Source organism: Garra rufa, chromosome 21 (genome assembly GCF_049309525.1).
Source record: "Garra rufa chromosome 21, GarRuf1.0, whole genome shotgun sequence".
Taxonomy (NCBI): Eukaryota; Metazoa; Chordata; class Actinopteri; order Cypriniformes; family Cyprinidae; genus Garra; species Garra rufa.
Genome location: NC_133381.1, coordinates 12,631,991 through 12,656,190, shown reverse-complemented (window position 1 = coordinate 12,656,190; position 24,200 = coordinate 12,631,991). Strand labels below are relative to the sequence as shown.

At 35.7% G+C, this 24,200-nt stretch overlaps 2 protein-coding genes across 2 annotated transcripts in view; both read left to right on the top strand.

The window, feature by feature from the left end:
• tdp1 (tyrosyl-DNA phosphodiesterase 1) overlaps positions 1-12,930 on the top strand; it is a 41,986-nt gene extending 29,056 nt beyond the window's left edge. The window contains exon 16 of the mRNA XM_073826957.1: positions 11,775-12,930. Coding sequence (XP_073683058.1) covers positions 11,775-11,848 — 74 coding nt within the window. The 3' untranslated portion in view covers positions 11,849-12,930. The remainder of the gene's footprint in view (positions 1-11,774) is intronic.
• Positions 12,931-16,333: 3,403 nt separating this feature from the next.
• Positions 16,334-23,828, top strand: kcnk13a (potassium channel, subfamily K, member 13a). The gene is made up of 2 exons (XM_073827297.1): positions 16,334-17,000; positions 20,123-23,828. The coding sequence occupies exons 1-2, from the start codon at positions 16,664-16,666 to the stop codon at positions 21,022-21,024; spliced, it is 1,239 nt and encodes a 412-aa protein (XP_073683398.1). The 5' UTR covers positions 16,334-16,663; the 3' UTR covers positions 21,025-23,828.
• Positions 23,829-24,200: the final 372 nt, after the last annotated feature.

Sequence of the window (24,200 nt, the reverse complement as noted above, 5' to 3'; positions counted from 1 at the left end):
CCAGTCGAATATTTGCGTTGTACTGTTCTGGAACAGTGTTGTAAATATATTAACCACTAATTTGTAGTTGTGTCCTCATTTTGAAGGCCAAACAAACTGCTTTCGCAATGAAACACACTGCATCTATACAACAAGGCGGCTGCAACACTACTACAGCTAGTAAAAGCTACGCTTTTCTTGCCATATACATATGGGCGGTGTTATGCTAATCTAATACTCACCCTGTGACCTGTGTTTGAACGAGCCATTTTAGGGAGGTGTGGCTGAGTCTTAACTCCTAAAATATATATCTTTTTGGATTTGAGACTTTAAGCTTTGTAGCCTTACAGATCTTATCTATGCATAAACAGCTTGTAAAAGCAGCAAAGGAAAACAAGAAACCACATCATATGACTCCTATAAGTACATCTTTTAATGCAAAATTCACACATTTCAGTTAATGTCAGAAAACAATCTAGCTAAGCCAGCAGTAGTACTGACAGTGTCGTGCAAACATGGCTGAAGACACGAAAAGAGGAACAGACAAACCAAATCAATTGAGTAATTTACACTGGAACCGCTCCAATTGAATGAAGTTCTGATCTAAGTCAAATGATTCACGATCTGTGCTCCGAGTCCTGATCTGAAATGATATGGTTCTTCAGAGCATGGATCACAAATCATTTGATTTAGATCGGTACTTCAGTGCGGGTTTGCAAATTATTTTTTTCATATTAGGATCGCAGCGATTTCTTTTTCATTTCTTTTTTCTGATGTTTTTTTTTTTTTTTTTTACAGTACAAAATATCAAACTATTAAAGCAGTACAGTTATAAAAAAAAAATACACAAATACAAATTTCCTTATTAAAAATGTAACTATTATTTTACTATGGTAAAAGTGTAGCATACTTTGTAATACTTTAGTAGTTATGCTAAGTAATTTTCTGTGTCTGTGACCAATGTTTATAGATCTTTGATGACTTGTGATGAGAAATTCAAAAATAGTTCATTTTTTATGTTAGTTTGTATATATATAATTATATATTTAAAAAATTGAGATAAATTTACATTTAATTTTTAAAAAGACAAAAAAGGATGTTACTTAACAGCTTCCCATGTGCCAATATGAGAAGCCTGCCATTTTTTGTAAATAAGCGTTTTGGTCATGAGTCAAGTATATGGCAGTAAAACTGTGCCTTGTTTTGACTGACAGCATAATTGCAGATGAACCCAAACTATAGCCTGCAGGACATGCTGATGACACTAAATTAACTCATTATCATCTGCTCGGTAATTACAGTGTTTTGTGATTCAGACTTCTGTGCAAGTACACAAATTCAGAGGCTGGAATCCTACAGGGATATTTCAGCATTTTTACATTCAACTCATACAGCTTTGCTGCTGTCAAAAGAAAAGGATATTTCACATTAAAGTCCCCCTGAAATCAAAATTAAAGTTTTTTGGCTTTTAGTTTGAATATATTAGCCTTAAGATTATCTATAGGCTAGTGTGCTTCAAAACAATGACAAAATTCGCATTTACAAGATATGGGCATTCAAAACTTACAGTCTTGTCACTTCCGCCAATATGAATCAACGATTTTGATGATATCACCGTGCACTTCAGTTTCTCATCAAACGTTCTGTCCAATCAAATGCTCTCTAGAGTCCGTATTGTCCCGCCCCCTACACAGAGACGCAATACACGGAGCAGATCATATGCGCTCATATGTGCGATTGGCATGCATTAAACTACACAGCCTCAGCATGATTATGATCACTATTTTGTTTTAGCAAGAGATTTATTGAATCTGTGGGGTAATTTATTAGACTGTGGCTGTCATAAGCTACAAATGCGGCTTTACCGAGCTCACGGCTCTGGCCCGAGCAGATATTAATGGAACGCTATTGGCTATTCAAAATAAGTGGGCGGAGCTGGGCGATATGTTTTTGTTTCAGTTAAAAGTACGTCACCACATAGAATAACGCTGCGTGTTTCAAGGCACTTCAGTGGACCTTTAACATTAGTGTAATAACAGGGTGTAAAACATTGAAAATTCTGTTAAACCGTGTTGCATAATTACTATCAGGGTTATAAAACACATATTTCAGTCCAAATCCAGTTCTAGTGAAAATATAGCATGTCATTCCATACTTATCTCCATTTCTTAACCCAAGCTCATAGGAAAGGGTGCAAGAAATATCATTCCTTTGTTGGAAGTGCCATGATATTTAACTGTGACTTGCGGGGCAAACTTGAAATTATAGGTTCTGAATTATGGTCGTAGGTACCGCAGTTTTGCAGAGAAAAATAAAGCACCTGATGTTGTCATGGCACCTGATGTTGAAAATAGAGCATACTCGAAAGCACGAACATATGATTGTCCTATGTTTTGAGATTGCTTATGTGATTATTTATATATATTTCTGGGTGTGCATCATCTGACATGCTACTGATAACATCAGAAATCACTAGTACTTATGTCAGTCTCTGTCAAAGACCATTTGATTGCTCAGCCCTATAATTGCAGAGAAAATCCAGCTGTCATTGGCACTGCATTCTTAGTAAATGAAAATAACAGCACTATGGGCCCTGCCCCTGACACGTCAGTTTGACGACCTTTAATCTTAGTGAGAAAATGGAGGCGGCAATCGATGGTATTATTGAAACCAAGGGTGTCATCAGTTTATGAACTGAGGCAGAAGCCCTCTGTGGTTGCCATAGCAGCGGAGGTCTTTTGATAACAGTGGTTTCACAGCCATGAAGTGGGATGAGTGGGCGTGGCCTACAGATCAAGAGAAAAATGGGCGTCTTTCAGCATGTTTAGTGAGCGGGGGTTCTGCACTGATTATGTTGCATCAGTGTGATTTCAGTGTGTTTAAAGCAGTTTGTTTTTTAGTTTGTTTTTCATGAGTCCCTTGTTTGTCCTGAACAGTTGAACTGCCTGCTGTTCTTCAGAAAAATCCTTCAGGTCCCACAAATTCTTTTCACACTGAGGACTAATGAGGGACTCATGAAACTATTACAGAAGGTTCAAATGTTCACTGATGATTCAGAAGGAAAAACAGTGCATTAAGAGGATAAAAATCTGGGTAAATTTAACTTATTGTGTCTTCTGGGAAACATGTTAGTATCCTATACTATAAGTTAGTATTGAAGGGCAGTACTAAATGAAAAAAAAAATTCTTCTGTTCAAACATTTACACCCCTGGCTCTTAACGCATCGTGTTTCCTTCTGAAGCATCACCGAGCCTTTGAACCTTCTATAATAGTTGCATTTGAGTCCCTCAGTTGTCCTCAGTGTGAAAAGATGGATCTCAAAATGATACAGTCCTTGTTGGAAAGGGTTCAAATACACAGAAATGCTGAAAAACCAAAGAATTTGTGGCACCTGAAGGAGTTTTTCTGAAGAACAGTAGGCAGTTTAACTGTTCAGGACAAACAAGGGACTATCACTAAACAAAAATAAAAACAGCTGTGGATCATTCAGGTAGCAACACAGTATTGAGAATCAAGTGTATGTAAACTTTTGAACAGGGTCATTTTTATAAATTCAACTATTATTTTCTCTTGTGAACTATATGTAAACATCTTTTAAGTGAAATGTCTTATTCAGGTCAGTACTAAATAAAAAATAACCCTCTTAATATCCCTCTTATTTTGGTAAAATAATTAACATTTTGCTGTTTCTGCAAGGTGTATGTAAACTTTCGACTTCAACTGTATATTACTATTCAAAGGTTTGTTTTTAAAAAACAGAAATTAAAAAACAATATTTTCCACAAAAATATTAAGCTATAACTATTTTCATCATTGAAAATAATAAATGTTTCTTGAGTGTCAAATCAGAATATTAGAATGGTTTCTGAAGGAAATACTAAATAAATTCAGCTTTTCGATCACAGGACTAAAATGCACTTTAAAATGTTTAAAAACAGTTATTTTAAAGGAGACCTATTATGCCCCTTTTTACAATATGTAAAATAAGGCTATGTTCACACTTGGCATCTTTTTTGACAAGAAAAAGTTGACAAGGGCGCTTTTTAAGTTTAAAAAAAATCTGGAAGCGTTGCAGCCGAGGGCCTCTTTTGTTGCTATAACAGCTGCAACAGTAGGCTATGTGTTGCAGAAATGTTAAGAAAAGAGAAAGCTGGCTTTTTTCTTTGTCTTTTTTTTGCATTTTTTTTTTTGCATTTTTGCCTTTTATTTACTGTATGAAATGAGAGAGAGAGAGAGAGAGGGGGACGGGTATTGGGAAAGATCTGCGAGCCGGGACTCAGATAAGGGATGCCCAAAGTGCAACAGTGCTACTGTACATGTTGATGTACAGCTAAAGAAACTACGCTGGACGAAAGTTTGAAGTTAACAGTGAGGAGAATGTCGGTTCACAACAATAAACTGGCACCTCAGGTCTATCTACTCGCTTGTCATTGGTCAGCTGTCAAAAAGGCGCTTGACTTGACTTGGTGTTTTCTTCAGAAAAGTTAATTTTTTTTCAACTTGCAAAGACGCTCTGAGCTGCAGAAAAAGAAGCCTATGGTGGCATTTAAAAAAAACGCTTAGGACTGAAAATACGGTTTACTCCATAGGATTATAATGTAAAACTGATGCTCGCAGTCTCAAAAAAGACGCCAAGCGCCAACCTCAGATACTCTGCTTAAAAAACTTCTGGCTTTGATTATCATGTCTAGCACACTGAAATCATGCTTTTTAAAGCCATATTAGTTTAAACTTCTTGTATACGGCTTTCTGAGCTCACAGACAGCAGCTTTCACTCGGCATGTGAGTACTAAACTAAGTTCTCTTTCATGTCTTATTGCACTTAAACTTTCAGTTACACACAAGTTTATGTTAAAAACATAAATGAGTTACAAAAAGCTGTTATGTTTGTGAAGGTAAAACTAATTACATGTTTATATTAGTCTTGTCTCCTCTGAGGCTGAAATGGAACACAATTTCATAATCAGAATCTGATTCTGAAATAGTGTTCTGTGCTCGTCTGTGCACTGCAGCCAAAGACAGAACACTAACTTTTGCCATGGTGTTAAAAAATGGTACGCTTGCGAAAACTAAATGACGATGCCATGGGTGGAAACATGCAGATTAAGGGGCAGTAATATTATAATAAGATCCGCTTCCTACATCACAGGGGGAGCGAAATCTGCTTGGAAGGAAAAGCTTACCAAAACAAAATACTGTTTTGTCCCTTTTTAACATTTTCTGTGTTGGTAGATAGACCGGAGACACAATTTTAGCACTTAAACAGTGTAAAACCCATTTTTCATGATATGTCTCCTTTAAATTGTAACATTATTTCACAATATTAATGTTTGTGCAGTATTTTTAAATCAAATAAATGCAACTTTGGTAAGCGTAAGACTTCTTTCAAATATATTTAAAAAAATCTTACTGACTTTTGAAATGTAGTGTATGCTTTGCATAATATGCCCAGAATTTATATTTTAATTTATATTTAATTTTTGATTATAACACCTTATTCCAAGATTGCATTTGTAGGATTCCAAGAGACATACTGAACTGCATTCATGACTGACTGATGTATTTTTTATTATATATTTTATAATAGAAAATATATTATGCATATTTTAGTGTTATGAAATGAGTGCAAGTGGAGGACAGAACAGCGTCTGTGATTCTCCAGTCGTCCTTTTAAAAGGTCACGGCCAGGACAGATGGCACTCATTGAAAGCTCAGATGAAAGTTATTTCCACCAAGGCCTTTCGTAGTGTCTCGCTTCTATCAGTACGCAAATGCTTAATAGAGGCACTTCATTTCCTACAGATGATTGCTTATCCAATCAAATCAAATGCGTTGTGTCAGTGTCCTTGTTGATACTCATTCAAGTGATATTCATTTCCCCACTGGATCTGTTCCAATGTCATTGGTTTGCGTAATTGTGTGTGTAACAATTAACTGTAATGGAGTCACACAAGCGTTTCTGCCTCTTCAAGTCACCCAAAGCTTTACTATTGTGTACCCCCCACCATACAGCAGACTACATAATACCCAGAAGACCATTTTAGACCTATAATTAAAGCTTTTAGGAAACAGACAGATAACCCTGGGCTTTACAAAGCAAATGTGCAATTGTACACTTCTCTGCATGCACCATGGCAACAGCTCTTCCATTCCTGACCTTCTTCTCATAAAAGAAAATACATAAAAATGTTCAGGTAAATAGACTTTCTTTTGCATTTTTGCATAGCTGTTTGCTTGGAAGTAATCTGGTCTCGAGTGTTTTTGCTTGCCAGAGCACCAGCATGGGGTTGAATTAATAGTAATTTGTAATTAGTCATTTTGATTGTAAGCTCCAAACTAATATGTTTAAAAATCTAGAAGCGAACGCTTTAGGAAAACACTTTTGAGGACTTGTTAAGATGATGTCCAGATTGTACTGCACCCCGAAATCAAAGAAAATAAATGAGATGTTATGTTTTTAAGAAAAATTGGACCTGTTTTACAACTATTACATTTTTTATAGCAAATTATATATAGGCAAATTTCAATGCTAATACTCAATATTGTAATGCAAATAAAATCCCATTCTCATTATTTCTATTCCAAAAATAAATATTTAAATGTATTATCTATATTAGGCTAGTATGATTTATCTTTTTTTCTGATTATAAATCACTGTTGAGATAAAAAAAAAACTCAAAAGTGAAATGTTCTTACATATTAAATTATTAAGGATTTGGGAGGAAAACATGCTTCTTATCATAAAATCTCAGGGGGAAAGTGTTTTCTTTATGCAGAGTACAATATCTGTGATATCTCCAAATATATTTTCAATTTAAATGTTGAGTAAATATACTAATTTTAAAGTATTTCTTGGAGTGTTATTTATGGAAGCCCGTTTCTGCCACTGAAAAAAAAATGGGTAATTGCGACTTTTTATTTCACAATTCTGACTTTTTTTCTTACAATTGCGAGTTTGCATTTTGCAATTCTGACTTTTTTTCTCACAATTATGAGATATAAACTCACAATTGCAAGTTGTAAAGTCAGGATTATAAGATTTATATAAGTTTATATCTCGTTTATATCTCGCAGTTGTGAGTTTATATCTGTATTTTTTTCTCCCTTAAAATTGGACTATTTTGAGAGTCAGGATTGCGATATATAAACTCAATTCTGACTTTTTTTTTCTCAGAATTCTGAATTTATAACATGTAATTGCAAGTTAAGTCAGAATTGTGAAATATAAACTTCCAATTCTGAGAACATATCAGTATTTTTTCTCCCTTAAAATTAGTCTTTATGACTTACAGACTTGCAATATACAAAAATAGTCAGAACTGAGTTTCTCACAATTCTTACTTTATTACTCATGATTGCAAGTTTATATCTCACAATTCTGACTTTATAACACGCAATTGTGAGTTTATATCTCACAATTCCAAGACAAAAATTGAGTTTGTGTCATGCAATTCAGGAAAAAAAATTTTTTTTTTTAAATTAAATAAAAATGGGTAATTGCGAGTTTGCATCTTGCAATTCTGACTTTTTTCTCAGAATTGCATGATATAAACTGGCAATTGCAAGTTATAAAGTCAGAACTGCAAGACATTAACTCACAATTTTAAGAAAATCAGGATTGCGATATATAAACTCAATTCTAACTTTTTTTCTCAGAATTGCGATTTTGCATCTTGCAGTTGTGACTTTTTTTCAGTATAGCGAGTTTATACCTCGCTATTGTGACTTTTTTTCTCTGAATTCTGAATGCTAGTTAAGTCAGAATTGTGAGATATAAACTCGCAATTCTGGGAACATATCAGTATTTTTTCTCCCTTAAAATTGGACTTTAGAACTCACAATTGCGACTTTATATCACAATTCTGAGAAAAATAAGTCAGAACTGCAAGTTACAAACTCGCAATTGCAAGAAAAATTGTCAGAACTGTGAATTTTTATCTCACAATTCGTACTTTTTTTCTTGTGATTGCAAGTAATTCTGACTCATAATTCTGACTTTATAACACGCAGTTGCGAGTTTATATCTCTCAATTCCGAGACAAAAAAGTCAGAATTGGGAGTTTGTATCATGCGATTCAGAGGAAAAAGTCAGACTTGTGAGATAAAAAGTCGCAATTACTTTTTCATTTTTTATTCAGTGGCGGAAACGTATGGAAGCCTGTTTCCACCACTAAATAAAATTTAAAAAAGGTTATTGCAACTTAACTCACAATTCTGACTTTATTTCTCAGAGTTGCAAGTTTATATCTCACAATTCTGAGAAATAAAGTCAGAATTGCGTGATATAAACTAGCAATTCTGAGAAATAAAGTCAGAATTGCGAGATGTAAACTCCCAATTGCGAGAAAAAAAGTCAGAATTGTGAGATTAAAAGTCGTATTTTATTTTGTCTATAAGGAGTTTTAAAATATGATTGCTCTTATGAAGAGGGGACCAGTGATCATGGTTTCTTTAATAAGAGCATCCGTCATGCTCACTCTAACAGTTCATTTTGTCTGAGCCCCTGCTGTCAACACCTGTGATATTAATACAGACTGAATCCGGTGACAGACTGAAATGTATACCTCAAAGAGTACCTGCACTTCTATATTAAGACAAACTTAATACATTTCTATTTCTGACCTGACTGTTCCTGCTGCTTCTGCTCAGTGATGAGAAAAGGATAGTTTCATTTCTTCTAAATCAGCTCAGAACTTCTCATCACTCTCTGCTTGTCAAAACGGTCTCAGTCTCGGCTCACGACTAAAGAGGGAGGACCAGCCATTGTAAATTAGAATGGACCGCTTCTCAGTAGCTACTTGAGTCTAGTTCTTTAATTCAGCGAGGAGATCATTGAGTGCTGCTTAAGATCCGCTCATGTGCAAAAGCCATTAAAGAAATAGTTCACCCACAAAATACAAAGTCATCAGTTTATCCGGAATGTCCAAGCAGCAATTTTCCATCCAATGAAAGTGATTGTTATCCACAGCTTGGAAGTAGGTTTTCATTTTTAGGAGAACTCTTCTTTCCAAAAATATGAGGTTGTTCTTTATAAATGCTTTTTTAATGTGCAAGAACAGATCGGGTCAGAAGTGTGTCATTCTTGTTAATTTTCAGTAATCATTTTGGTAAATTGCACACCTTTTGATGCACCCATTCTGCCAAAAAGACAAACCGTAGATGGTTTTGATGATTAGTTTTGCTTCACTTCCTCTTCACGTTTATTGGTGCTGTTCCAGGCAACAATTAAGCCTGGATGTGAATGTTTGTGTAGCCCTACCGCTGTGTGTTCCTGCTGTTAGATGAAAAAACTGTCATTATTGAAAGTTCTTGAAATTGGTGCGCTAATTAAATAATTTATTAGTTCGTGCTACAGCAATCATCGCTATTATTATTGCTCATATTCGGGCTTAGGGATCTGAACAAACCCCTAAGTTCAAGTATTAAATTTCAATGCGTAATTCATCCTGCACCACTTGTTCATTTAGTTCGACTTGATTTACTAAAATAACTAAAAGTAAAACTGAAAAAATAAATAAATAAAACTATATAGATGTTTAAAACAAACTAAAAATTTTCAGTGAGGAAAAAAGGTTTTGATCCACTGCTGATTTTGTATGTTTACCCACTGACTAAACAATGATCAGTCTATAATTTTAATGGTTTTAATGGAGACTAAAAATCTAGAAAAACACATTTTAAAAAAGTTATGAATTGATTTGCATTTTAATGAGTGAACTAAGTATTTGATCCCATATCAATCAGCAAGATTTCTGGCTCACAGGTCACAAACTGAGATTAGGAGCACTCTCTTAAAGGTAGTTCTCCTAATCTCAGTTTGTTGTCTGTATAAAAGACACCTGTCCTCAGAAGCAATCAATCAGATTCCAAACTCTCCACTATGGTCAAGACCAAAGAGCTGTCCAAGGATGTTAGGGACAAGATTGTAGACCTATACAAGGCTGGAATAGGCTACAAGACCATCGCCAAGCAGACTGATGAGAAGGTGACAACAGATGGTGCGATTATTCACAAATGGAAGAAACACAAAATAACTGTCAGTCTCCCTTGGTCTGGGGCTCCATGCAAGATCTCACCTTGTGGAGTTTTACTGATTATGAGAATGGTGAGGAATCAGCCCAGAACTACATGGAAGGATCTTGTCAATGATCTCAAGGCAGCTGGGACCATAGTCACCAAGAAAACCTTTGGTAACACACTACGCCGTGAAAGACTGAAATCCTGCAACGCCCGCAAGTTCCCCCTGTACATGTACACATGTACACATGTACAGGCCCAATGAACATATGAATGATTCAGAGGAGAACTGGGTGAAAGTGTTGTGGTCAGATGAGACCAAACTCAAGGAGGAGGAGGAATGCTGCCTATGATCCAAAGAACACCATCCCCACCATCAAACATGGAAGTGGAAGCATTATGCTTTGGGGGTGTTTTTCTGCTAAGGAGACAGGACAGCTGCACCGCATCAAATGGGACAATGGACGGGGCCGCGTACCATCAGAGACAGAGCATTGAAAATGGGTATTCCAGCATGACAGAGACCCAAAACACATGGCCAAGGCAACAAAAGAGTAGCTCAAGAAGAAGCACATTAAGGTCCTGGAGTGGCCTAGCCAGTCTCTAGAACTTGATCCTATAGAAATTATGTGAGGGAGTTGAAGGTTCAAGTAGCCAAACGGCAGCCTCGAAACCTTAATGAATTGGAGAGGATTTGCAAATAGGAGTGGGACAGAATCCGTCCTGAGTTGTGTGCAAACCTGGTGGCCAACTAGAAACGTCTGACCACAGTGATAGCCAACAAGGGTTTTGCCACCAAGTACGAAGTCATGTTTTGCGAAGGGATCAAATTCTTATTTCACTCATTAAAATGCAAATCAATTTATAACTTTTTTGAAATGCATTTTAGTTTTTTGTTTTTTGTTATTCTGTCTCTCACTTTTCAAATAAACCTACCGTTACAATTATAGACTGATTATTTCTTTGTCAGTGGGCAAACGTACAAAATCAGCAAGGGATCAAATATTGTTTTCCCTCACTGTATAAAGCTTGGGAGAGCCATGACATATTTTAATATAACTCAGATAATTGTATTTATCTGAAAGAAGAAAGTCATATACATCTAGAATGGATTGAGGGTGAGTAAATCATAGGGTAATATTCATTTTTGGGTAAACTATCCCTTTAATCTACACATAAAATATCTATTTATTTAAATAATTTTATTTGGTGCTGCACTCTTTCTTTCACCTGGCTTTCTATGAGAAGTGGCTTTCTTATATTTTTCTGTAGGTAGGGTATAAATTGCAATATTCTCATATTACAGGTATTATATCTAAGCAGTTTAACAATGAACTGTTTGACTCATTCACCACCATGTTGTGTTTCATGTTCTTTTTAGAGGTATTTTGACTGCTGGGTTGCTTTTGTGATTGAACCCAGTTGTGTCAGCTGGTTACCATGGATACTGCTGTTCTACAGTCTTTTCTAGAAGTGTGTATCGTATAATTCATTATTAAGTAAGCTGCACAGTTTGTCCACAATCCTTTATATTGATACAGTAGTTTTGCCACAGGTGAGCATATATCTCAGGGCAGATCAGCCTTCAGGGGAAAGGTCAGAACCTTCTCTCCATATCGGGAATCTTTATTGGCCCAAGGCAAATACATAATTCTGCATCATCTTAAAGCATCATGAACTCGGCCTGGAGCAGGTCAGACTCAGGCACGGTAACTCTCTAGAGTTTTCATTAATAGATTCAATTGTGTTTAAGTTGTGTTTTCTCTTCTCCTTGCAGATAAACCATGGATCTGGAATATTCCGTACACTCAAGCCCCAGACACTCATGGAAATATATGGGTACCTTCTTGAGCAGTTTGAGGTGCTCCTCTGCATAAGACAGAATTAACATGGAAATCAGACCATTGTCGTCTCACTCAACTTCTGGTCTGTTCAGGTTCACCCTTATGAGGATTTAGTCACCTTAATGATACACTTTGACCTTTAACAGCAATGGTAGATTTAACCGTGTGCACCTTTAAAGAAATTCACTTCCAGAATTAAAGTTCCCTGACAGTTTACTCGGGTCCATGTCATATAAGATGTTATGTCTCTTTCTTAAGTCGAACAGAAATTAAGGTTTTTGAGAAAACATTCAGGATTGTTCTCCAAATTGTGGACGGGTTAAAGGTCTAAATTGCAGTTTCAATGCAGCTTCAAAGGGCTCTACATGATCCCAGCCAAAGAAATAAGGATCTTATCTTGCAAAACAATTGGTCAAAATGCTTGTCTTGCACTGGCTTAACCTCATGTATTATGTAGTCACACACACGTGATGTAAGCAGGAGAACCGATCGAGTGTTTACAAAGCGAATGTGCAAAGAAAGTCAAACTCCCTTTACAAATTAAAGGTAAAACGACGCCGGATGATTTTGAAATTGGAGGAGAAAAAGATGACGTTTTTCACCCTACTCTACCTTTTTTAACTAAAGCACAGACGAAGAAGAACTAATCACACTCAACATTTCCAAAGATGCACATCGCAGAGTTAGTGCAAGACAAGCATTTGTGGTTAAAAAGTATATAATTTTTTGTTTAGAAAATTACCAATCGTTTTCCTAGATAAAACCCTTATATCTCAGCTGGGATTGTGTAAAGCCCTTTAAAGCTGCATTGAAACTGCAATTTAGACCTTCAACACACTGATCCCCATTGAAGTCCAATATATGGAGAAAAATCCTGAAATGTTTCCCTCAAAAAAAACTGTAGTTTCTACTGAAGAAACATCTTGGATGACATGGGAGGTGAGTAAATTTTTCAGGAAAATTTTATTCTGGAAGTCTAACTTCTTTAATCCTATTTTGTAATCATAGATACTGTAGAGATGTTTAGTTATGATTTAATTGTAAACATTTTGTAAAAAGGCTAAATAAAATGCATTTTACAAGTGGAAAGCCTTGAACTAAATTTTTCACTAGCAGTGTGCTTCTATAACTTGTGGAAAGAACTCATGTTTATATTGAAGTCCAATAATGTATGTTGAAAATAGCAACCAAATGATGTTTTTATTCAGCAAAACAACCATTGTCAAGGGCTTTGACCTAGTCATGTTGATTCAGAAACCTCAGAAGCAGGTAACAGGTACCATTTATTTTCTTTTTAAAAAATCAGTTTTTCACATCCATTATACGAGCCAGATTTGCCGTATAACCAGTAGAGTTCAGATAAAAAGAGGACTAAGTGAAATGGTGAAAACATCTCAAATTGGTCTTCTTTAAAAGTTTGATTATGGACATGTCCTCTGAAATGAATTCTGGGCGAGCTCCAAGGGCGGATTGATTTTTTCATTGCCGGCTACAGTGATGCAGTAATGTGTTTGAGGAGGACTCTGCTCCCCCGGCATCAGTGATATATTGAATGTGTTCAAAATACAGAACAATCGGTGCTGTTTTCTACTCGTCCTGAAATTGTCATGTTGCCTAGCAACATTGGAAAAGTTAACTCTACCTTGATACCGGAATTCCCTGTGGCCCCAATCATTTTCTTTTTCCTAAATTTTGATTTTGTGCATTATTTTAAGATTCCCTTGGACTTTAGTTCAGCACGGCTGTAGTTAAAAGTTACAGCTTGTGGAATTTTTATTGCAGATTGTAATGAAAATGAAATATTCAATCTGAATTATGTATCTCTCTCTTCTGCACAGCTATCTGACATTTGTTGAAACCGCTTTAGACTTCAGATCAGATAAATATTAGAGAGATCTCCTCCATTCTAAAAAGGTCTTTTAGTATTGATCTCGGATCATTAGAGTAATTCCTAAAAGAGCAGTCTGGCCGAAACAACGAGGATCATTATGTTTACCATTCGAAATGAGTGATGATTATGATTACATCCCTGCAATTACTAATAATTGTCCCCATGTTGCAAAACCTGTTTAGGTACAGTATGAGTATATATTGGAAGTTCACACAGGTGTCCTAGCAAAGTTAACCACAACTATGGACATGTTCCACTAACATGGACATCATTTAAGATCAGTCCAACTATTTATTTTCTTTTAATTGGAAAGTCTGCTTGCGATTGTTTTCTTTAACTATGAACTGCATTTAGACTGCTGCATTTTGCAGTTCAAAATTTCTAAAGTAACTCGATTTATGATGCAGTTTAATTTTAATGTCCTGAATGTCAGTCTAAGGTATGCATCAGGCTATCAGCTAAGTATAAATCTACATTTCACAGGAGCATTTTATATTGTCTGACCACTGATCAAGTTGCAAGCGCAATTAGGCGCAATTAGGCTTTACAGTGTTGGAAAGTAACTAGCTACATGTAACAGAGTCACGTAATTTATTACAAAATAAATGTAACTGTAAAAAAGGGGGTTACATCTGAATGTTTTCACACACATAAATATGTGACCCTGGACCACAAAACCAGTCATAAGGTTAAATTTAAATTTTACAAAACTGAGATATATACATCATATGAAAGCTCAATAAATAAGCTTTCTATTGATGTATAGTTTGTTAGGATAGGACAATATTTGGCCGAGATACATCTATTTGAAAATCTGGAATCTGAGGGTGCAAAAAATCAAAATACTGAGAAAATCACCTTTAAAGTTGTCCAAATTAAGTTCTTAACCATGCATATTACTAATCAAAAATGACATTTTGATAGGTTTACAGTAGGAATTTTACAAAAAATCTTAATGTAACATGATCTTTACTTAATTTCCTAATGATTTTTGACATAAAAGAAAAATCAATAATTTTGACCCATACAATGTATTTTTGGCTATTGCTACAAATATACCCCAGCGACTTAAGACTGGTTTTGTGGTCCAGGGTCACATATTTGATTGATTTCTTTTCCAAATTGCATTGAATGCTCTAAAATATGACACACCAATGTTTCAGAAGTTTAGGACACGTTTAATTGATAACTGTTTTTTTTTTTTTTTTTTTTTTGGGGTTTATGTGTATGCTTTATTTTTTAAGACTGACAAGGCATTGTTAGATGCCAGTGTTTCCTGTTATAGCTATTAACATACATCTTTTAATGATCTTAAATCAGTATTTAACCCCAAAACGATTTTAAATAAAAAAAAACATGCTAATGTCTGATTTTGAGGTGGCTGTGCTTTAAAATTATATTTTTATAATCTTAATTCAACAGACAGACAGTAATCAGTGTTGAGTACTACTGTAAAGTTAACCCTGCCTGCTTCAAGTGTTTGAAAATGATTAACCGTTAAAAACATTTATAAGAATTGTAGAAAAGTAATCATAAATTAATCAAATGTAAATTATGTAAATACATTACTTTAATAAACATGTAAACATGTAAATGTAAACATGAATTAATATAAGCAAAAAGCAATAGTATCCAACTTATTTTTTAAATGCCAAAGAACACCCTTAAAAATAAAGGTGCTTCAAGATGCCATATAGTCTAAAAGGTTCTTTGTTCTTCAGATTTTAAAAAGGTAAGAAAGAGATGGTTCTTTAAAGAACCTTTGACTAAATGTTTTTTCTGTGGCATTGTTGTGAAGAACCTTTTAAAGCATCTTTATTTTTAAGAGTGTAAGTTGTTTAATGGTAATGTGTGAGACTTAAGGTTCATAAGCCGCTGTAGGGAAATAACAAGAAGAATAACGAAGTGCAGTAAATGGTAAAACTGTTTGCACTACAAACCATTGCGTTCATAATTAAGAACAATAATTAAAATAATACGGTAAGACACACCAGTTTGCAATATAAATCCGCAAAACGAGCTGTATTGTAGGCTACAGCTTAAAATAACTAGACGCTGATGACACCAAAAGCCAGACACATTGAACATACAAATGTCCATACTCGCTCTTATGGGAAAAAATTAGGTGGAAAAATAGTACTGTGATACAACACAAGTAGTAATGTGCCATAGAATTTAATGGCAAGATCAGCAAATTTGTTACCAGTGGAATCTATCTTCAATGGGATAGGATTGTAGCAACTAAATAGGTACTAGTGACTGCAGTAATTGGGAAAAAAAATACTATTCAGTATTAGGTTCTTATTAGTTACAATGTTAGTAAAACAAGCACTGGCGGCATAAATAGATGCGTTAGTTTTAGAGTGTAATTGTTAAAATGGCTTGCCATATGCGTCGAGTTTCGTGCAGTCGCGGGGAGCTTGCGCTTCTTGTGAGGTTTGTCTACTAAACTTGAGACACATCGTGAAAATCTCCTGAGAGTTCTTCCGAGTTTAGCCTGTGCAAATTGTTTTTAAAGCTTTGTAAAGTAGTTCTAGCTTGTGCTCAAATTCAACCGTTGTATCCAATATTGTAAGATCTTGTCCATAGCTCATGCTTGCAGCCACCTGATGGACGTACTAGCGACTGAAGTAACGTTAGATTGAAAGAAGGCTTTTCGAAGATACCTAGTGAGATTCATCATATGAGAGGAGCTGAACTACTAGATCCACCCACAATCTCATCTCATCAGGATTTCAGCTTGCACTAAAATCATTCTCAGAGGATGGTATGAGCATCTCTCATCATCATTGCTCATATGCTGTGCATTTTGTGTACATGCAGCCCAAGAATAATGGAAGACGAGGAAGTTTCTTACAGTTGCATGCCCACCACCGTGAAATGTAAGATGTGGAGACTTTATTACCAGTCCTGTCCAGCAGTAGTCACATAATGGCATGTAGAGGATCGTGCTGCTGTGGCTGTGGACCTGTGAATGAAGATAATGCGAGGTTCATAATGTTGCTGCTCCTCATCATCCTCTACCTCCTGTGCGGAGCCGCGGTCTTTTCAGCTCTGGAGCATCCCAAGGAGAAACAGGCGAAGGAAAAGTGGGCTCAGAGGTTCGAGCTTTTCAGCCAAAAGTACAATCTAAACAAAAGTGATCTGGAGAAGTTCTTGAGACATTATGAAGAGGCGAACATGGCAGGAATACGGGTGGACACCCTCAGACCACGCTGGGATTTTACCGGAGCCTTTTACTTTGTAGGAACTGTCGTTTCCACCATCGGTAAGAATGACAAACATTTGAAATATAAGCAAATGTTCTTAAATGTATTCGGTATATTATATTAATATATCGAAGTTCACTTTAAATATTTATATTTACAATATATTAACAACTAATCTTCAAAAACGAATCGTATGTTAATATGGTAATACCATATTAACTTAAGTGTGTGTGTGTGTGTGTGTGTGTGTGTGTGTGTGTGTGTGTGTGTGTGTGTGTGTGTGTGTGTGTGTGTGTGTGTGTGTGTGTGTGTGCCTGGTATTTATCACGTTGTGGGGACCAAATGTCCCCACAAGGATAGGAATACCAGTAAATTTTGACCTTGTGGGGACATTTCTCAGGTCCCCATGAGGAAACAGGTTTATAAATCATGCACAATGAGTTTTTTTGAGGAAGTAAAAGTTTGCACAATCTCCTGTGAGGGCTAGGTTTAGGTGTAGGGTAGGGTTAAGAAATAGAAAAATACGGTTTGTACAGTATCAAAACCATTACGCCTATGGAATGTCCCCATAAACATGTAAACCAGTGTGTGTGTGTGTGTGTGTGTGTGTGTGTGTGTGTGTGTGTGTGTGTGTGTGTGTGTGTGTGTGTGTGTGTGTGTGTGTGTGTGTGTGTGACACTAGTCACACTTTTAAATTCAGTGAATATAGAAGTATAAAGTCTTGACTAAAAAAGATACCGCCTGTTACAACCTTTCAGTAAAGTCTAAACAGTTTAATAATAAACTGTGTACGTTTTTAATATTTCAAATAGTCCAGTTCTCTCTTATCATTGATCCTGCATGAATGTATGTCAGAGTAGTTTTGTCAAATTAATTTGTTTACCTGAAAAACTACTGCAAAAATTATGACATAATCCACACACAAAAAAAAACTAAATTAAGAGAGGTTTGAGTTAAAAACATAACACAATATAACAGACATTTATGTAAATTGACTTTAAAATGATATAGTTACTCATACAGCCCTTCCACTACAGTATATGTGATACAGCTGTTTATTATTTATGTATCTATTGACTGATGCAAGTAAACCAGAGGAATTGTGTATTTAATTTTTTGTGGATATGTGTGTAAATATGTCAGGATATTTATTATTAAAAAATGAATACACTGAATTTAGTTTAAATATATGCATGAACAATGACGTACAGTGTTGCAAACTGTTACATTGTGCAGCAGGAGATACAATATATATATATATATATATATATATATATATATAATGTGTGTGTGTGTGTGTGTGTGTGTGTGTGTGTGTGTGTGTGTGTGTGTGTGTGTGTGTGTGTGTGTATATTGGACTATTGATGGTCACTTCTCTGCAAGTAGAGTAGTTATATTTAAAGATCTTGAAGTAAATATATAGCTTTTGAAAACTTCATTACATGCCTTCCTCTGTTTTGTATACATTTCATATATATGGACTATTCTACAGAATTGGTTCAACGTCAGAGTTGGAAATGACTTTTAAAAAAGGTGTCTTTTTCCACAAATGTTGTATAAGTAGTGTAATATCCAAGGTATACATTTCTAGTAATTGTGCAGTTAATTCTCATATTGTATATTCTGTAAGTTTTGGAATATTTGCCCTCTCTCCCAAATTTGTCACTACCGAAACACAATAATATATAATTTAATAAGAAGGGTTATATTTGAAAATTAAGATTTTGCTTACACCTTCTTGTAAATATATATATTTTTTTACTATTTTATTAAGTTTTCAGAGGTAAATCAATAATAATTACAGTTTTAACAATATTTCAAGTGTGATATATGAGATTTGTTGTATTTTGAATCCAAATTTTCTTTGTAAAAGGCAAAAAGTTGATCATTTTGATTTCAAAGTTAAGGCTTAATTAGTTTTAATATACATCGAACCAAACACTATCATAACATCTTAGTTAATAATTTAGTACACTTTATTTTGGACAAAACACTTTTATGTTTCGGTAGTGACAGCAATGTTTTGGTAGCAACCACATCACATTAAGGAATTTTAACCCGCATAGCTCTACTAAAACATACTAGAAATTGGCATAACTGTACTAAAATGATGTTTTTTTCCCAAATAAAGGATTATGTGTTCCCTTTTGTCACTACCAAACGAGTCACAACCAAAACATGTCAATGTTTCGGTAGTGACAATTTTAGAAAATAACACCCCCCCCCCCCCCTAAAAAAACAAGGATGTCACTACTAAAACTTCACCAAACGTTTCAGTAGTGACAATTTCAGATACTTTTGAACCTAGCTCAAAGATGCTAATCAGCACACGGTTGTCTAGCACAGTTCTGAACAGTTGTAGACATATAAAAACTAAATGATATGGAATAACTCTCAAAAAAGTGTGCTTAATCGCAGAAAAAATGGGTGTACAGTACTGACGTTCCTTAAAGTTACAGTTACACACTGATTTTAAAAACAATTTACTTCAAAATGATAGAACCTATCTACTCACACCTTGTAGCTATGAGAGAGGGACACAGGAATATTTCCTGATCATAAATTTAGGGATGTAGTTAAAATCAGTCTCAGGCAATGGCCATTTCAAGTTAATAAATATTGACATTTAGGTCTTTTCTAAGACTTAATAAAGATGCTGTTTATCTACATTGAGCACTACAGGTAATGCAATCAAAATGTGTTTACAGAATTTCCCAGTTCCCTTGCCTGTATTCCTCACTAATTCCAAGAAAATTTCCCAAAGGGCAACCAACAAGCACACAACTGTTAGTATTCCAAGCGATTCCAACCCGCAGACCTTTGCTTAGTTTGGTTTCATTGCATCTCTTTGATGATAAAGTCTTCAGACCTGAGTTGAGGATGTGAATAAGCTTGTCTAATGTTGTCCTCCTCAATAGTGGCTTTCATGTGCAAGGGGAAAAACATATGTGAGAAGAGTAATGCAATCCACTTGTTATTTGCATTTCAATTAAGGGAAAGGTGGGAGATGTTTCAGTATCTGTCACCAATAGCAACACTTTGTTCTCCAGCTCTGAGGAAGAAGATGAAGGAAATAGTTTTGGCCAATCGAACTCAATAATCGAACAGCCAGTGGCAAAAGCTGTTTATTCCGGTATATCTGGGTGTAAATGAACGTGTCTTTCTTTCATATTTCCCACAGGGTTTGGAATGACCACACCAGCCACAGTCGGTGGCAAAATCTTCCTGATCTTTTATGGCCTCATTGGCTGTGCAGCCACCATTTTATTTTTTAATCTCTTCTTGGAGAGAATAATAACAGTGCTTGCTTTTGTTCTCAAATCCTGCCATGAAGTCCAACGGCGACGGAAAGGAGTATTACCTCACGACAGCAGGCAAGACTCGAGCAATGCGAGGCTTAATCGAGAAGACAGTCTCGCAGGATGGAAGCCCTCAGTATATTGTGTGATGCTGATCCTTTGTGTGGCAGCAATAATTATTTCTTGTTGTGCTTCGGCTATGTATTCCTCAGTCGAGGGATGGGGATATTTGGATTCGCTCTACTTCTGCTTTGTGGCATTCAGCACTATTGGTTTCGGGGATATGGTCAGCAGCCAGCGGGCCAGCTACGAAAACCAAACCGTTTATCGAATCGGCAATTTCTTTTTTATTTTAATGGGCGTTTGCTGCATCTACTCACTATTCAACGTCATCTCCATTGTTATCAAGCAGGTGCTCAACTGGCTCTTGAAAAAGCTTGAGATACCATGTCGTCACTGCCCCGGGAGGTCTCTCCGGCCTCGTAGAAACGCAGTCATGCCGGGCCACGTCCGAACACGCGTTCGCAACATATCCATAGACACGGATGCAGTGAATGACAGCGAGACGGATGGACGCAGGATGTCTGGAGAGATGATCTCCATGAGAGACTTCCTGGCGGCTAATAAGGTCAACTTGGCGATCATGCAGAAACAACTGTCTGAGACTGCCAACGGCCATCCTAGGCCATGCGGGTCAACAAATAGGCACAATGGATTCTCCGGTGGGGTGGGAGCCCTTGGCATAATGAATAATAGGCTTGCAGAAACCAGTGTGGACAGATAAATATATCCTTTACAAACAAAACAACAAAATGGCTTTATGAGAAGCCAGACTGCACTGCCCATAGTTTAGCTACTATTACTTTTATAATACAGATGTAGGCTCTTATGTGTGTTGAATGCTGTAGTTGAACTATCCATTGCTGCTCTAAAGGGAAAGAGAATGGAAAAACAAAGCTCAGGTCTGTTTCTAAGATTGATGTACTGAGAGGCTTTGCTGCTGAGTTTTGACTCAAACTCTCAAACTTGACTTATGATTGCAGTTGTTGTTGTTTTTTCTTCTTCTTTTTTTTTGTGATTGGAGGATGTTGCAATCAGGTTGAGCACTTTGTAAAAGAAAAGAAATGCACAGATGCCATGCTGGTAGATCTACAGTGGGGTCCAAAGTATGAGACCACTAGTTTGAATGAATATTTTGCAGTCTTTTACTGAAATAAATATATGTTAGATTATGATCATCAGAATTTGAATAAAATAAAGATCTTATAGGATCTTATAATCATCTGAAAGCTGATTAAATAAGCTTTCCATTGATGTATGGTTTGTTAGGATGGGATTTGTTGTTAGGATATTTGGCCGAGTATCAACTATTTGAAAATCTGGAATCTGAGGGTGTTAAAAAATCGAAATACTGAGAAAATCACCTTTAAAGTTGTCTAAATGAAGTTCTTAGCAATGCTTATTACTAATAAAAAATTAAGTGTTGATATAATTATGGTAGGAAATGTACTAAATATCTTCATGAAACATGATCTTTACTTACTATCCTAATGATTTTTTGGCATAAAAGAAAAATCTATAATTTTGACCCATACAATGTATTTTTGGCTCTTGCTACAAATATACCTATGCTACTTAAGACTGGTTTTGTGATCCAGGGTCACATATTTAATTAGTGACCTAGAAATAGTTCTCAATCTTAAGTATGAAATATATTTAATATAACATATACACCACCATTCAAAAATTTTGAATAAAAAAAAGCATAATAATAATTTAGCAAGGATGCACTAAATTTACAGTAAGAACATTTATAAACTTACAAAATATTTCTATTTAAAAAAAAAAATTCTTTTGAACCTCAATATATCAAGAATCCTTAAAGCATTTATCATGGTTTTCACAAAAAGCTTAAGCAGCACAACTTTTTGTAATTTTTAATAATGTTTCCTAAGTACCATATCAGGCAACGTTTTCACAAGATGCGAAATATGTATCAATATGTCCACTGAGTGGCACTGAAAGAGTGTTCAGCAGGGTTGCCAGGTTTTCACAACAAAACCCACCCAATTGTTATTCAAAACTAGCCCAATCACATTTTGAGGGGGATCCCCGCATTTGCGGGGTAAAATGCACATTTTTTGGTGGGGTTCTCCTGGTTAAATTTGCATTCCAGTGGATAAATATCATGGTTTTGGGGTCGCTTCAACCGGCGGGCATGAAAAACAACCCACTGCAACAGTGTTAAAGTAGCCCAATTCTGAGGGAAAACTGTGGACTTGGCAACACTGGTGTTAGTTTTTTCTTCCCTGTAACAGATGAACGTACATATGGTACGTTTTATGTGATGTTGGTTTTGTTTGTCACCACAGTTCTGATTTCAAATGTCCATTGAGTGGCGCTATAACTCTTATGCTCTGTGGCGTTTTAAAATAACGGTAACAGGTATGTTTTCGTCATGAGATCAGGTAGATTTCAGCATATTAGAATGGTTTCTAAATAAATTTGGGAAAAAATCAGCTTTACCTTGACTATAAAAAATAAAAATACATTTTAAACTACATCCATCTTATTCTTCAACACAGAACCCCAATACTGTAATATTTATCCCCTGGAATGTGATTGGGCTACTCTTGGGCTAGTTTTGAGTAGCAATTGGGCAGGTTTTGTTGTGAAAACCTGGCAACCCTGACTTTCGGTTCATTAGCCGCTATAGGGAATTAACAAGAAGAATAACAATGTGCACTGTTTGTAATACAAACCTGTGTGTTTATAATTAGGATAATACATTAAAATAATATAGTAAGACACACCAATTTGCAATATCAAGCTGCAATTTGAGCTGTTTTGTACAGCTAAAAAAAGCTGGACGTGGATGAGGCCGGAAACCAGACCCATAAAATTTACAAATGGCCATGCCCACTCTACAGGAAAAATATGTTGGATTGAAAGAGAAAAGAGTTATTTTTAAGTGTAATAATATTTCACATTTTGCTGTTTTTACTTTATTATCAGATAAATTCACCTTTGGTGATCTTAAAACAACAAGAAATTAAACATGCATGCATATCTGGGGGTATCTGAGGGTTTTCATTGTGGTGTCAGACTTATGGACTCCTCTTTCTGTCACTTCTGTCAACTTCTGACATGTTCTAGTGGAGCATTTCTTTTTAGGTTCTTCTAAGGGATCTAAGTGTTAGATGCAAATTACATTCATTCACCAGTAGCTTAACTGTCCTCTTCACTGTGCAGGCATGTAGATATAGGCATGAGGCATCACATGCCATCTGTTTCATGACATTATACTGCAGATACTTCAGTGTCTATAGCAGCTGTATAGAATTCATGACTCAACAGCCTATTGATTGCTTGAATTGCTTATCAGGTATTTCAGATGAACTGTAACGAATGTTTCTTGCACAACTAGAGGCGCACAGAACAAAACGGGCCATGTCGTTTTGAACTGTTCATGAAATATGTGCAATGCCAAAATGGGTATGATGCAGGACATCAGATCATTTTCTCCAGCACTTTGTATTTTGAACTTTGAAACCTGGTTTCTAATAAAATGAATGACTGTATGTAGAGATGTACCGCATGATGAATTAATAAAATACGTTTTGCCAGAATTGCTGGGAAGTCTTGTAAATGTGAGTGTGTGATGTGTGTGTTATCATTTTTAACAACATGTATCTTTAAGTTATGTTACTATATGTATCTTTTATTTACTTAATTTAATTTACTCTTTGTGATCCACCTTATTTTTCAGTGAGGAAGTAGTCCATTTTTTGTGAATGTGCGAGACTTCCGGTTGATTAGCGCTGTTTACACTATAAACCGGTGTGTTCATAATTAAGATAATACATTAAAATATTATGGTAAGAGACACTATTTTGTAATAACAAGCTGTTTTGTACAGCTTAAATTTACAAATGGCCGCGCCCACTCTTACGCAAAATA

What these genes read in the sequence shown, in the direction of transcription:
- kcnk13a (XM_073827297.1), top strand. Translation starts at nt 16,664, where the DNA reads ATGGCATGTAGAGGATCGTGCTGCTGTGGCTGTGGACCTGTGAATGAA. An exon ending in AACTGTCGTTTCCACCATCG is followed by an intron (nt 17,001 to 20,122) that starts GTAAGAATGACA and finishes TATTTCCCACAG; the next exon opens with GGTTTGGAATGACCACACCA.